The sequence below is a fragment of the Lagopus leucura genome, unplaced genomic scaffold (genome assembly GCF_019238085.1).
Source record: "Lagopus leucura isolate 7727_CA_CO unplaced genomic scaffold, USGS_WTPT01 Super-Scaffold_1, whole genome shotgun sequence".
Classification (NCBI taxonomy): Eukaryota; Metazoa; Chordata; class Aves; order Galliformes; family Phasianidae; genus Lagopus; species Lagopus leucura.
Genome location: NW_024962250.1, coordinates 12,232,325 through 12,247,180, shown reverse-complemented (window position 1 = coordinate 12,247,180; position 14,856 = coordinate 12,232,325). Strand labels below are relative to the sequence as shown.

Below are 14,856 nucleotides of genomic sequence, written 5' to 3'. Positions count from 1 at the left end.
CATATGTGCTGTGAAGGAGATTTTTAGTGAATTCTTCTATCCCAAGCTTGAATGTCGTTGACTTAGCTCTTACAGCTACTTATGCATGTAATTTACCAAAAAAAGAAAAAATGCACAACTTCATTTTGCAAAATTAAGGTGACACCTTCGTAAATCACATGCTGTTCTGAAAATGTTGGATCACTTGAACACTTGTTGGAATTTTATCACTTGAACTTTTATAAGTGAAGTTATTGGCTCTCTTCCTGACCACAGGACCAGCATTAGAAAGTGGTGGATTATTTTGTAAACTACGTTCACAGATACTTATGACAGATGAAAAGCCTCTGAGATGCACATAATGGGGATCCAACTCTGAGGTCCAGCAGGGAGTGTGTTGGATCACAGACCTTTCAGTGTTCCCTGTTTCTCTGTAACCTTCCATCTGTTCTTGTGCCAGAAGTATCTTATTCCTTACCCAAGCCATTCCAGTCCTTACTGAGGCTTTATAAAGTACTCCCTGCCTTTTTTGCACATTTATTCTGCTTTTACAATCGTAATTTATTCCCAGAAAAGTGTTCCTCTCTTCCACTTCTGCATTGGATCTATATTGTCTTCCAACATCTGTTTTTTCTGTCTCTTTTATTCTGTTTTTCCTTCAACTCCCTTGATTGTATTCCTTTTTTCTCCTCAACTTCTCTGTATTTTTTTAAAAATTTCTATGCGATGTATCAAAAGGCTGTGGATAACGTAAGATGTATGGCATCTACCTGTTCCCCATTTTGAGGCAGATCATTAACTTCTCTCTCAAATTACCTTGAATGCACGTACATGTGTGCTTTTGTTGTGAACATGCACTATTTTTTGCAAACCATTCAGTTCTTAAATATTTAAGCATACTTTTAGAATCATAGAATGTAACATTTTACATGCTCTCATGAGAAATTTTTGGCAACCCCATTTCTGTCTTGAGCCATTACATATCTTTGTAATTCTTCACTGGAAATTTCCTGGAGTTTCCCTTAATTTTAATGTCTTAAACTACAGCTTGATTACCAAAACAATAGTAAATGAGCATTTTTCTTTAACTCAAGCTCTTCACTTCATATGTCATTGAATGTTAGTCAACTACCTGGAGTTTTTAGGGCATGTAATGTTTAAGAAGTGAGCGGAGGAAGATGGGGACTTGGAGTCAGGCAGTACTCAAGCTGTCAGTTGAAAATAAAACTTCTCTTTTGGTCGGTTTGACTAGAATATCAGTGGTTAATCTTGTGGCACAATAACTGTCTCTGTAGTATTTAACTGTGAGTGTTAGGACAGCTGTCACTAGAATACTTGTTACTTTGCTTGAAAATGCCATGCTACCACTAAATGGAAGTAACTACTGGGAATTATTTATCTAAGAGAAAATCCAAGGAAGTCAGCTGCTCAAGAATTTGGTAATATCCTGTCAATGTACATATTTTTTCCTGTCTTCACTTTGGTTCATGTTCTTTGAAAAAGAGACTGTTACACAGTTTCTCTCCATGCAGCTTCCATATTGTGGTTTGGTTTTTGCTCTTAACTTTTTTCTTAGCTTTATATCTTAGCTCTGTTTTTTTAATCACTGTTTTGATAAACAAAGAAAAAAATCAGGAGCCACATGACTTTTCCTCCAGACAAAATCTAGAAGTGTTGATTTTTCTTGTGTGTGTTTTTTTGTTTGAAAAAAAAAAAAGCTAAAAGGAAGAACAGTTAAACTCTGACAGAAAGCTTAAGAGGACCCCCTTCAACACATGGGTGTATAAGTTCAGCACTGCATTAAAACCAAAGAAAATCCCTGAAAACATAAAATGTTACATCTTCAGTAGTTGTTTTCTTCTTTTTGAAGGAGTAAGAGACTCCGAGGAAGAATTAGATGTGAACTACTTAAGTGTAATTTTCACTTGAGAATTACTTCCTACTATGCTTTTCTTATGCTGAATCTTAATAAATAAAGAAATAAATGAACGAATATATGTTTGAATTAACGCAACCAGCATGACTTGTTTTTTTAACCCATCAAGAGAAATAATGTTTGATAGCCATCAATTACATTACAAGGGAACTATTTGCTTGAGCAAATAGAAACTGTATCTAAGAATGTATTTGACAGAAGTAAACAACAGAATTAAGAGTGCTAAACAAAGCTAGAAAAAGATAGAAGTAGTGCTTACACTATCAATTAAATGTCAGAATTTTCCATCTCTTGTCAAACACTTTTTCACCATCTTCTGAGCTGTTTTGTGATAAAACCAGCAGCAAATATAGGTGATAAAGATTGATTTGACAAATTCTACTAAATTATAGGATTTATCTTTAATGTTTTCTTCTTTCTACAGTGAAGAAATTTGCCTACAAAAATTTCACTGTGGATTTTCTTTCTTTTCAGACCTGTATGTGGAATCAGAGGGAAAACTCTCATAATTAATCTGCCAGGTAGCAAGAAAGGGTCACAGGTAAGAAGTATTCTTGCTGATCTGCTACTGAAGGCTGATGATAAGTCCTGAATGTAGAAAGTATCTACTACAAGTTTTACAAAAGTTAATTGAAATGCATATTTCAATTGCAGCATCCCTGTCAGTCCTGTGATTAGATCAGAACAATACAGTTCTTAAGTAACTGAAAGTACTGTGCAACAGATAGCAAGAGAGTGCTATCTATAGCAGGCAGCATTAATGAAGATTCTAATGGTCTCTTACATTTCCTTCTTGTTTTCTAGTCAGCCTGTGACTGATCCCTGTGTTTTCTACTGCTTACAGGAAAGCACTCTTTTTCACACAGAAGTAAGAGGAAGGCCTAGTGTACTGTAGAACTTGCTGGAGTTAAGAATATTTCCAGCTTTGGTCAGCAAGGGGAAAATGGAGCATAATTTTTAAGAATATGAAAAATTTTAATATTTTGGATATGGATATCAGACTTGACACCCTTTACAGTTTGTTTTCTTCCTACATTAAACTCAATCTGGACAAGGAAGTTAGGATATATGTTTTTATCCATACTTATTTTCTGACTTTATATTAATTGATGTATATATGCTACATTCTGAGATTTCTTTCTCTGCTATCCAATCATTACTATTTACTAGTGCCACTATTATACGTTACCATTGAAAAACTGTGACTATGAGAAATCAGACATTAGAAAAACAAGCAGGTGACAATTCAAAGCAGTCAGTATCGACTTCATGTTATATTTCTTCGTTTCTGAAGGACGGACTATTCAAATGTGCCTGATATACACATGTGCTTTAGCTTGAAAGGGGGAAAGATTTACTTTCTCAATGCATGCAAAGGACTTATCACCCCTTTTTTTCCCATATTCTTGGTGTATGGGATTTTAAAGTAAAGTTCATGCCTTAAAAAACTGTAAGGTAAAGCTAAACATCTGATAAAATAGATAGCTTTGCCATATAAACACTTATTTCTTGAGTATATGGCTGCTTTTGCTTTCTGGTTACTAATCTCAGATTAAATGGAGTTAACAGTTGATGTCAGGTATGCCGTCCTCACATGGCATTCTCTTGCAGTGGCTCTGCAACTCGCTGTTGTCTCGTGTAGTTGCATGAAGAGTACCACCTCCTTCTCATCTAAGTGATGGCTCCTTTTGCGAAGGTGCTTGATTTTCAGATCCTTGATTGCCAACACTGCAGCAAGCCTCTGTGTACTTTCCTGGCCACTTTTCTAGGATTACTGTGATGCAACTTTTCTGTATTACGAAATAAGAATATTTGCTGCCACTAGTAACCATAAAGCATTCCCCTATACCAGGAGGAATCAAGGTACTACTAAGTATATTTTAGCATGAAGGAAAAAAGAATGGCAAAAATAGAAAAAAAGGTGGAAAAAAAGAAGTAGAATAAAAGGTGGAAAACAATTTTGCTTTTGAGGGGGAAAAGGCCTTAAATCACTAAGTTAAAATAAAAAATGATAGTTCTAGTCACTGCCATCTCAACTGTTCAATAAAACTTATTCATATGTCTTGATTTTTCTGCTGCCTGTTTATACACTGCCATGTAGTAGTCCAAAAGGAACTATGATGTTTCATATTGAGCAAGATCTTGTGTCTGTGCAAAAATCTGCTCTTTATTCTTTTGACAGTTCAGAGGATCTTCATCAAGGTGCTGGCAGTCATTGTGTTATCCATTTGGAGGGAGAGTAAGGGTGAATGAGTTAATAGTGCATGTCAAGATATTGAATTAGGTACTTTGTGATACAAGAAGTCAGGGAAGGTAGGGGGGTGATAGACCTGCTGTCAAGGTACGGCAATGGTGCACAGCAAGAGATCAGAGGCTATGGTGGAGTATAGACCATAGCTGACATAGTAGGGCCTGGATAACTCAATGCAAAAAAATGCCACAATTCCTTCCACATCCGTAGCCATTCTCCAGCTTTTCAAAAGCCTGTCATCATTATAACGAAAAAGTCGCAGTGTTCACTTGAATTGCAGCAGTCTCTGTAGTAGTGATCTTTCTTCTCTGAGAGAATTCTGATAATGTAAAACCTGATTCACTGCCTAATTATCACCCATTCCCACAACAGTGAAGTCTGGCGTAATACTCTTAGAATAAATGTCAGCATGCATGTTTATGATGCTTGTTGCCAAACTACTTCCTCAAGTTTAGAAGCCTAGCTTCAGACTTGCTTTTACTGAAGGATATAATTCTCAGCCTTGAGATCGCTTTTATTAACTTAGTGATCAAACAATCTTTGATTTACTTGTTCAACTTCTTCCAGATCGGTCCGCTCACATTAGGGCAGTGTATTCACTTAGGTTTTCTGACAAGCTTGAGGTAACCGAACCCCCAGGGAATAAAAACTTCGTGTCACTGTTCTGGAATACAGATTGATATGAAATGGGCTTTTGATTTGTATCTTGTCTTGCAAATCACAAAGTGCAGTACCAATTCTTTATTCTATTCAACAAGTGAAATGTGACACCTCTTGTCATCTATAGGGGAACTTGTCGTATACAGGGGGACAGTAGTTTTGTAAACTGAGCGTGAGTTGATGTGTATATGATGTACTTACAAGATATTTTGGAAACTGTTTTTTTCCACTGAGATTAGTCAGGAAATACTTTCTTCAGGAATAAATATTCCGGACCTTTATAGTTTTGAATAACAATTCTACTGTTATTTAGGGAGGAATAATTGCATGCACTGGTGCAGGCTGGGGGATGAGCTGCTGGAGAGGAGCTCTGCAGAGAGGGACCTGGGTGTCCTGGTCGGCCATGAGCCAGCAGTGTGCCCTTGTGGCCAAGAGGGCCAATGGCATCCTGGGGTGCATTAAAAAGAGCGTGGCCAGCAGGTCGAGGGAGGTGATCCTCCCCCTCTACTCTGCCCTGGTAAGACCTCATCTGGAGTACTGCGTCCAGTTCTGGGCTCCCCAGTACAAAAAAGACAGGGATCTCTTGGAAAGAGTCCAGCGGAGGGCCACGAAGATGGTGAAGGGCCTGGAGCATCTCTCCTATGAAGAAAGGCTGAGTGAACTGGGTCTGTTCAGCCTTGAGAAAAGAAGACTGAGAGGGGACCTGATCCAGGTCTATAAATATCTAAGGTGTGGGGGGCAGAATGGCGAGGCCGGACTCTTTTCAGTGGTGAGTGGAGACAGGACAAGGGGAAACGGCTGGAAACTGCAGCATAGGAAGTTCCGCACAAACATGCGCAAGAACTTCTTTACAGTGAGGTGACGGAGCACTGGAACAGGCTGCCCAGGGAGGTGGTGGAGTCTCCTTCTCTGGAGATGTTCAAGACCTGCCTGGATGCCTACCTGTGCGACCTGCTGTAGGGAACCTGCTTTGGCAGGGGGTTGGACTCGATGATCTCTGGAGGCCTTTCCAACCCCTACAATTCTGTGATTCTGTGATTAGAAGTTAACTAAAAGTCTCCGTGTTTTCCTGCCTGGAGGCACTCAGACTGTGAAGTTAGGTAAGGAGCATGAGGAAAAGAAATGAAATATGTTAATAAGTATTTTAGCAATACTTTGAAATGTAAGTGATTAATAAAAAGGTAATTCTGCCAGAAATTAAAAAAAAAAAAAAAAACAACTTGATTTTCAGATATAAGATTGCTATAAGCTTTATTTAATCGTGTTATGTTGATCATCTGTTCTGTCACTATTTATTTATTTAAACATAAAACATCTTCAAAACATGAGATTTCAGCAAAGACTTTTAAGATTCGTAGTGCAGAAAATGCTTCCTTAACAGTTGAGTTCTCAGGAACCAAATAGGGCAGATTGTTACCAGGCATTGCTCTCATTTTTCTCCTTTATGACTTGCAAATATTCTTTCCATTTTATTAATACAGTCAGGTAGGAAGCTTATATAAAAGCTATGAAATTGCACCAGTATGCTTATTTCATTATAAAATACTAAATTTTAATACAGCGTGACAGCAGTGTAAATGTCCATGTCAAAAATGGACGCAATGCAAAATTGAAGGAAATGAAGGCAAGAGGAGTTTGAACTGAGTGTGTAAAACTCCCTCTTGCTGTATTTTCTCCTTTTTTATGAGTGCAGATTTCACTTCGGAAAGGAGAGCTGTGTATTCTTAGGTCAAAACCAATACTGCAATAGAAGTAGATGAAAGAAGGCAACGATAGTAAACTCAGTTGAAGCTAATAACTGTTTACTTAAGGTTGATCAGAGCACCAGAATAAAAACTTGCCTTACCAAGGAGTCCAAGCCTCACTGTGAAAGGGGACTTTTTAACTCAGACTGTTTGGTACTGGAGTTGATGTTGTTGGAACAGGACCTTAGAGTCAAATTTTAAATTGCAGATTTAAGTTCTAATCTTGCAAATAAGTAAAATAAATCATTTTTGACTAGTGCACTATCTCATAGAGAAGGTATCCAAGATGTCTCCACTGGTGTCATAACAATGTAACCATTCCTACCTACACTTCTAGTAGCTAACTGAAATAAATACTTTGGTAGGCTCTTTATTTTCTGTAACACTAGTATAGCACAATGGAGAGGAAAAAACCTTGTAACCCAAAGAAGAAACCATGTTGGTGTTCGAAGTTCTCCATTTGTAGCTATAGCCGTGGCATTGTCACTGCAGTCATCGGAGATGCTATCTTGGCATTTCTGTTTCACTTCAGAGCAGTTCTGTGTGCTCAGTTGCCTGCTAGAATCTCAAGCATTCTTTGCTGCTGTGGTAGTGAGCAAAAAGAAAAATGCAGGTGATGCCAAACATATTTTCCTTAGAGAACTTATGAGGAACGTATCACTGAACACAGATTTGTAGACTACTTCAATTTTTGTGTTGTTCTAGTCTGTTTCATTTCATTTCAGCCTTTAAAAAGCTATATAATACTGTCAGAGGAGGCAGAGTAATGAAATTACCAGATACACACTGAAATCTTTGGGTCTATGGCAATTTACATAACTGTACTAACAATTGCCTAAACCAATGAGTGTTCGAAATAGCATAGTTGGGAACTAACTTGTCAGCAGTCAACAAGGATTTATTTCAGTATTAGGAATGGGCAGTATGCTTGCTAATGAGTTAATAATTAACGTACGCTTTCATTATTTGTAGTCAGATCTCCTTGTTTACCAGTTGCTTGAGAACAGCTTCTTCACTGAAGAAAGGATGGTTGTATACCTCGATGTTTTAAACCACTTTTATAGTAATACTCTGGAGTTTCAATAACTCTGACCCTCATAGTTACATTAGAAATTGTATTTCTTTATTATGTTTACAAATAGATTTTTAATATATATTCATTGAATGCAGCAATTCGTGCTCATCTGCTCAGTCGCGTTCTTCAGAGTAACAAATCAAATATTTATAGAATTTATGAATCTGAGAAGTAGTCTGACTTTTCATTACTCTTAAAGGTATGATTGAAAGATGGATTCTTATTTAGAGGCTTTGAGGAAATAGAGTTTGTGAGTCATGTTTTTTGACTTACATAAAGGCTCATATAAATTCTGCTATTCTCTGATGGATGGTTTCTTTACATAGTCATTTTTATGTATTGAAAATACTTGTTACTGTATCTGTGTACAAAATATTTATCATTATTTAGTTTCTGGGCACTTTAAATTCCAGTATTACATGTTGAGAAGTTTCCTTATGGTCGAAATGAAACAAAAGATGAAAAGAATGAAAGGCATAGTATGAGCTTCCTCTGTCAACTTGTACATTCTCTAACTGTACTGCCTTGGAAATTCATTGTTGTGACCTTGCCATCATTTTCCAGTAATTGAATATATGTATGCAGTGTGCGGATCTGACATGAAGAAAACCCTTTGTTCTGAGGTGCCTTAGAGAGAGACAGTAGTCATAAATTGAAGAAGGGGAACTTCCAACTGGATAAGAAAATAAAGAAAAAAATCACTATGAGGATAATCAGTCATTAGAACAGGTTGTCCAGAAAGGTTGGGGAGTCTCTGTTCTTGGATTTTTTCAAGAATAAGCTGAACAAAGCCCAAAGTAACCTGTCTGAATTTTAGTATTTTCAGTATTTTAATGACTTCCTGAGGTTCCTTGCAACCTGGTTCTTTCATTTGGTAAAATAGCTAAAGGTAGCTAGAGATGTGTACACCTGTTGGCAGAACAAGAATGGTTACATGGCATCTGTGTTTTTTCTCTTCTCCGACTGCACAAAATAAACTTTTTGATTGTTTTAAGTCACAGAGCAAGGAGAGGTTTGAAAAATATATCACAGAAGGTAAATTTTTTGAGTTACTTAAAGTTATAATCAGTACTGCCTGTGATTCTTCCAGCCCAAATTATAAATCCATGAATAAAAAGAACCCATAGCGTTATGTAAAAGTACAGTTATGTCAACCATTATAAAACATTCTCAAACTGTGAAAGCGTGCAGTAGAAATTATTGGAAGCTAATAACCTTGCAGAGATAGAGTTAGTGTTTTTATTCTGCATTTCTGTAGTATACTGCCAACCGCCATGAAGGTGTTTCTGTATTATGTATTCATGAAAATTTTAACTTTTGTTTTCCTAAGTTTTAATCTAGTATTAGGTTAATTGTATTAACTCTTGACTATTGTACAGCTTACTATATCTGCATGAAAAGGAGAAAAAAAAAATATTCCTGAGTCCTCAGAAACTCTGGTGGGTTTTTTGGCTGATTGGTTGTTGCGGTTTTGGTTATTTCTTTTTTTATTTTTATTTTTATTTTTATTTTTATTTTTATTTTTATTTTTATTTTTATTTTTATTTTTATTTTTTTTCCTAAGAGCAATGGTAATGGACATCAAGTAATTCTGATCGTTTTATTTATGATCAAGTAAAAAGATACATCAAAATCCCTAATATCCCCTAAAAGCAAATCTGAAAAATCCTTCTTTGCTTCTGCAGGTAACTACTCATAGTCATTTCTCTTCTTGTGCATAGGAATGCTTTCAGTTTATACTGCCAGCCCTACCTCATGCCATTGATCTTTTGCGGGACGCCATTGTAAAAGTAAAGGAGGTACATGATGAGCTAGAAGATCTACCTTCACCACCACCTCCTCTTTCTCCTCCTCCAACCACCAGCCCTCACAAGCAGACAGAGGACAAAGGAGTACAGTGTGAGGAAGAGGAGGAAGAGAAGAAGGATAGTGGAGTTGCATCAACAGAGGACAGTTCCTCTTCACATATAACTGCAGCAGCCATTGCAGCTAAGGTGAGTCTGGATTGTTTCCAAGATACTCTTTAGCTTTGCTCGGGTACCTTCCACCAATATTCATTTGCACATTAAGACTAAATGTCTATGTTGGTGTGCTCAAACAGATATATTTTGGATGCATTTCATAGAAATTTAGCTGTGTAAGAACATATGAATGTTTCAGAAGATGATCACAGATTTCATTGGAAGATGCGTTGTTTATTATTTTGACTATAAGTTGCATTTTAATGATACCATTCTGATGTGACAGAATATGTTTAGTGTTAGGTTTAAAAGAAAAAAACAATCAGAAATACTCCTGAATGTGCGGTGTCCGGCAAGTGACATATTCGGGAGGCACAGGCTGCTCCTAAATCATATTTTCCATTTTGTAAAGACAGTATTGGTTTTTAAAAACATAAAAAGTATGACAGTTATGTAGCAGGTTAAGTCATAAGCTATCCAAATTAAATGTCATCATGTTGTCTCTAGAGCCTCAGTGTAACTACTAATTATAGATCAATGTTACTTCAGCGTTACTCACACCAAAATTTTGAATTGGAGACTACAAAAGGAAAAAGGATAACACTCATTTATTCCAAATTGATTTGCTCTATTTTTACTCGCTGTACTTTAAATTCCGACTATGGGAACTGAAAATGTAAGTAACTCAAAATGCTAATAAAGGACTTCTAAACCAAAGTGGCAACATTCTAACTCCAGAAGTGTGAACTCAGGTCTGATTCCTAAGACAGCTACAGCTGGAGGTCATCATTTTATAGAAAATCCTGTTTGTATATGTCTTTAAAGGGCTAAATTAAGGTAGTTATCAAATGCAACTCAGCTTTTATTCATGCAATTTTTAAATTCATTATTTTCTTTTAATATAGACAAAGAAAAATAATTTATGCAATTTTAAAGACAGAAATTGTCTGACATCTAAACTGGCTGTGTTCATGTGAGCTTGACATTTCAGCATCACAGTTGTTTTCACCTCATTGCCTTTCAGTCATTTGCTTGTTTGGTCTCATATTTTCCTGTCACTGTATTCATAGCTGTTATGTGTTGTGCATTAGAAACATCCATCCTACACCAGTTCAGCAGTTATTATGGCAAAAGGTGAACAGCCCATTCCTGGTCTCATCAGTTATTGCCATCATGCAGCAGGCAGTGCAGAAGAACCGGTAAGATGCACTTCCCAGAGGCTTTTGCACTAACAGTAGTTAAAAATACACTGCCTGCCACCTATTCTAACAGTGTTACTTTTTTTATTCTAACAAATACATATCAGTGCTATCTGTCTTTTAAAGAATATGCTACAGGGAACATTCTGCTTAAGATGCAAACCTAACAGGATAAATATTATGTGCTTTTCTGTCAGTTGGAATCATTTGGCTGCTGAGATAAAAATTGTTGTAAAGCCTGTGTTTCTTACTAGTCATCAACTTAATCATCTAATAGACTAAATTATTAAATATAATTAAAAGAATCTCCTAAAATCACTGCCTTAGAGCTTTTTCACTATCATTTAACTTGCTTTGCTTCTTTCTCTCAAAAGCTTGTTTGTCAACATAGTACAAGATTGTCAGTGTTTTCATTGCTTAGTTTCTATGTTATTATTGTGTTTTGTTTAGAATTAGAATTTTTCAAAAGCAGTAAAAAACTGAAGTCAGGTACAGTAGATTCAAAAATTATAAATTTCTGGATTTTTGTGAATAGTAGGCAACTACTTCAGTGATTGGTAGGAATCACTACCGAAGGTTGAGTCTGAACTTGAATCAAGATAGAGTAATGGCTCCTAGTATCATTAGGGATTAAATATAATTTACCATATTTATAATTACAAGTTAGATGAGTTTGAGGAAAGCAGTTGCCCTAGCAGTTATGCCATTCTACCATCCACCCTATCTGCCTGCAAAATAAGTGTAAATTCTTAACATTAAATCATTAGTTCTGTTTATCAGAGTCTACACTTTCTCAACCCTTAAGCAAATAGTAATTTAAATCACCAATCAAACTAATTTAAATCAATCAAGCAGTGCAATGCCTCTGTATATAAAACATGATGGCCATATCTCTCGAAAAGTCATTTAGGAAACGTGAAGGCATTTAAACCAATGTAAAACTACTTTTGGAAAAGATGGTATCAGATGAAAATTTGAAATTAATGAGAGACATAGTGAATATCTTTCTCTGTCCACCATTTCTCATTCATTTCTTTTTCCATCAGTATGTTACAAGTTCTACCACTCTAGCTATAAGCAGCAACCATTTTTACCCAACTTCAGTTTTATCATACCCCATTTAAAGAGTATCCCCATTCAGAGTTTTGAGACATCTATCCTTTATTAAATTTGTTTGAAAATGAATTGAAAATATTTAGATAAAGATGACATAAACACTCAGAGCGTGACTCCATGAAAAAACTAATATTTCATTACTATTATTTCTGCCTTTCATTTTTGCAGAAAACACAAAAATCTCTTTGGCTGATCAATCTCTCTAACAGCATTAATAAAATGCTGCCTTTACTAGATATGCAGATTACCCAAATCTATTTAAAAAAACAAAACAAAACAAAAACAAAAACTTGCTAAATGTCATTAAATTAAGCATTCCCCATCTTATATAACATGTATGCATAAAAATATCGGTTACATTTTGATGTCCTATTAATGAGCAATGTATGTGCTTTATATTGTTTTATGTATTTATGTTGATGCAATTTACACTTTTGTATTAGTAACTGCAGTCAGCAGGTAATGGTGGTTAAAGAGAATCTTTTTTAGCTAGACAACAAATTCTGCTGTCACAGTAGAGAAACAGATCTCCTGGGAGCAACATTTTTAACTGCAAGCTAACCTAAATCACTCATTAAGATTTTGTAATTTTGAAAGCTAGCAAGCTGGAATTTAACAGTTCTAGATGGGTTTATATATAGTTTTATGACAAATTTTATTTTCAGCAAAGATAGTGATTAGGAAATAATCCCCATTGAAAAGTAATTCCTGTAATCATCTTCAATCTGTCTGTAGCTTCCTTTGCTGATTAATGTCCTACCTGATATTTCAACTAAATTTTGATTTTTCCACAAGCAAAAAATTATAGAATCATAGAATCACCAAGGTTGCTAAAGGCCTAAAAGATCATCCAGTCCAACCGTTCCAACCGTTAGTACTGCATGTGCATTTCAATGGAGACTGAAAAAGTCTCACATAACTTTTATTTTCTTTTTATTCTTAAAAAGGTGGTTCCAGATAAAATTTTGGCAGCTGAAATTGATGGATAAAAAAGTAGATCACTTGGTTGAAGGAAATGAGACAATGAGAGATATCCAATTATTCTAGAGCAGCCAGAGTTAACTCCAGGGAGAAATGGATCGTGATGTCATTTGTAATATGTTATATTGTGTCTGTATTGTGTTATCCTGAAGCATGTGAAGGATATAATAGGCCCATTGGCCCACACCCAACTCTGTCAAGATGCATGCATCCCTTTAGCAGAGAAGAGAAAAAAAAAATTTTTAAATGGTACTTTTTTTAAGATTTAAAACTATCCCTTCTTTTATAAATTTTCTGTTCTATGCCTTTGTCACAGAATCACAGAATGGCCAGGGTTGGAAGGGACCTCAAGGATCATGAATCTCCAACCCCCCTGCCACAGGCAGCGCCACCAACCTCCATGTTTAATGCTAAACCAGGCTGCCCAGGGCCCCATCCAATCTGGCCTTGAACACCTCTAGGGACAGGGCATCCACAACCTCTCTGGGCAGCCTGTTCCAGCACCTCACCACTCCCTCTGTAAAGAACTTCCCTGACATCCAACCTAAATTTCCCCTCCCTCAACGTAAAACCATTTCCCCTTGTCCTGCAGTTATCAACCCTTTTGAAGAGTTGATACCCCTCCTGTTTGTAGGCTCCCTTCAGGTATTGAAAGGCTGCAGTGAGGTCACCCTGCAGCCTTCTTTTCTTCAGGCTGAACAAGCCCAGCTCCCTCAGCCTGTCTTCACAGGAGAGATGCTCAAGTCCCCTGATCATCTTCGTGGATCTCCTCTGGACCCTCTCCAACAAAAATTGTCAAAATTTAGGGGTTTGATAAAACATTGAGATTAAAAGGAAGTATTAAAAGTTGTATATAGTGTTGGAGTTATGCCACTATAAAACTAAGAGTTGCCAACCTTTTTTGCATATTTAACTTATTTCAAATAGAATTGCAGATGAAAGAGAACAGAAAGGAGATTGTGCTTCTGAATACAGTTTGTCTGATAAGAATAGCATAGTGTCTTTTTCTCCTGCTTATACTACATATCTAAGATCTTAGTTGCAATTTAGACTACTGCAAGTTGAGGTCAGTTTGATACTGTTTCTGAGCAGAAGCAATCCCAAGCATAACCTTCCATAGTGAAAAGAAACTGTTTTGTAATTTTGAAGTGAAAATTGCAGCACAAATTACTAAGTACTGAAAGAACTTCTGAAGAAATTTTTAAAATACCGACAGAAATTGACTGGCAAAAAATACTCTCAGTCTAGAAACACAGCAGCAGGCAGCTGGTAGTATACTGAGAAGAAAATCTGTTGCCATAAAACTTAAGTTGCGAACTCAAGAAAGTCTAACATACGGAGAAGAGTTTATGTTCAGAACAATCCACAAGATACAAGCCAATGTCTCTAAGTTAAGGTTGCTAAACTAGATGTAGTTGTTATTCATAGTTGTGAATAAAGGAAGCTAAGGAAACAAAAATGACATAAAAAAGGATTATTTAGTGAGTTGAGCCTTAAGATTGGCCATTTCAACAGGCCATTCAACAGGAATATAACATGAACATCTCCTACTTAACTACAGCCTGAAAAAGTGTGAGGGTATGAGTAAATTTGTAGACAAATCATGTTTCATTAAATTTTAAATTATTGTAATATCAGTCCTATGTCTGAGGGAAGACAATTTGTTTGCCAGTGTTACCAAGGTCTGTGCAAGTTCCTGAGGCATATGTCAAAGATACTGTAACTTCCCAATTGGAACAGCTTTGGTATGTCATTTAGTATACAAAATCAGTAGACCATTAAGAACATCCCATGCTTTTCCTAGGAGTACATGTCTATTTCATTTTACTCCTCTTTCAGTATCATGCTTTGTCTCCACGAATCGGTAATGTGAGATGACTCTGGGACAAGGAATCCTGGGAGGAAATGTTTTCTAGAGCATTCTGTTTGCCTTAAAGCCATACTAGGCAAGAA

General features: G+C 36.3%; 1 protein-coding gene across 3 annotated transcripts in view; it reads left to right on the top strand.

The window, feature by feature from the left end:
* GPHN (gephyrin) overlaps positions 1-14,856 on the top strand; it is a 263,015-nt gene that overhangs the window by 157,642 nt on the left and 90,517 nt on the right. For all 3 annotated transcript variants that reach the window (XM_042865257.1, XM_042865243.1, XM_042865251.1), the window contains 3 exons: positions 2,390-2,456; positions 9,368-9,640; positions 10,699-10,806. In XM_042865257.1, the coding sequence (XP_042721191.1) occupies positions 2,390-2,456; positions 9,368-9,640; positions 10,699-10,806 (448 nt within the window). The remainder of the gene's footprint in view (positions 1-2,389; positions 2,457-9,367; positions 9,641-10,698; positions 10,807-14,856) is intronic.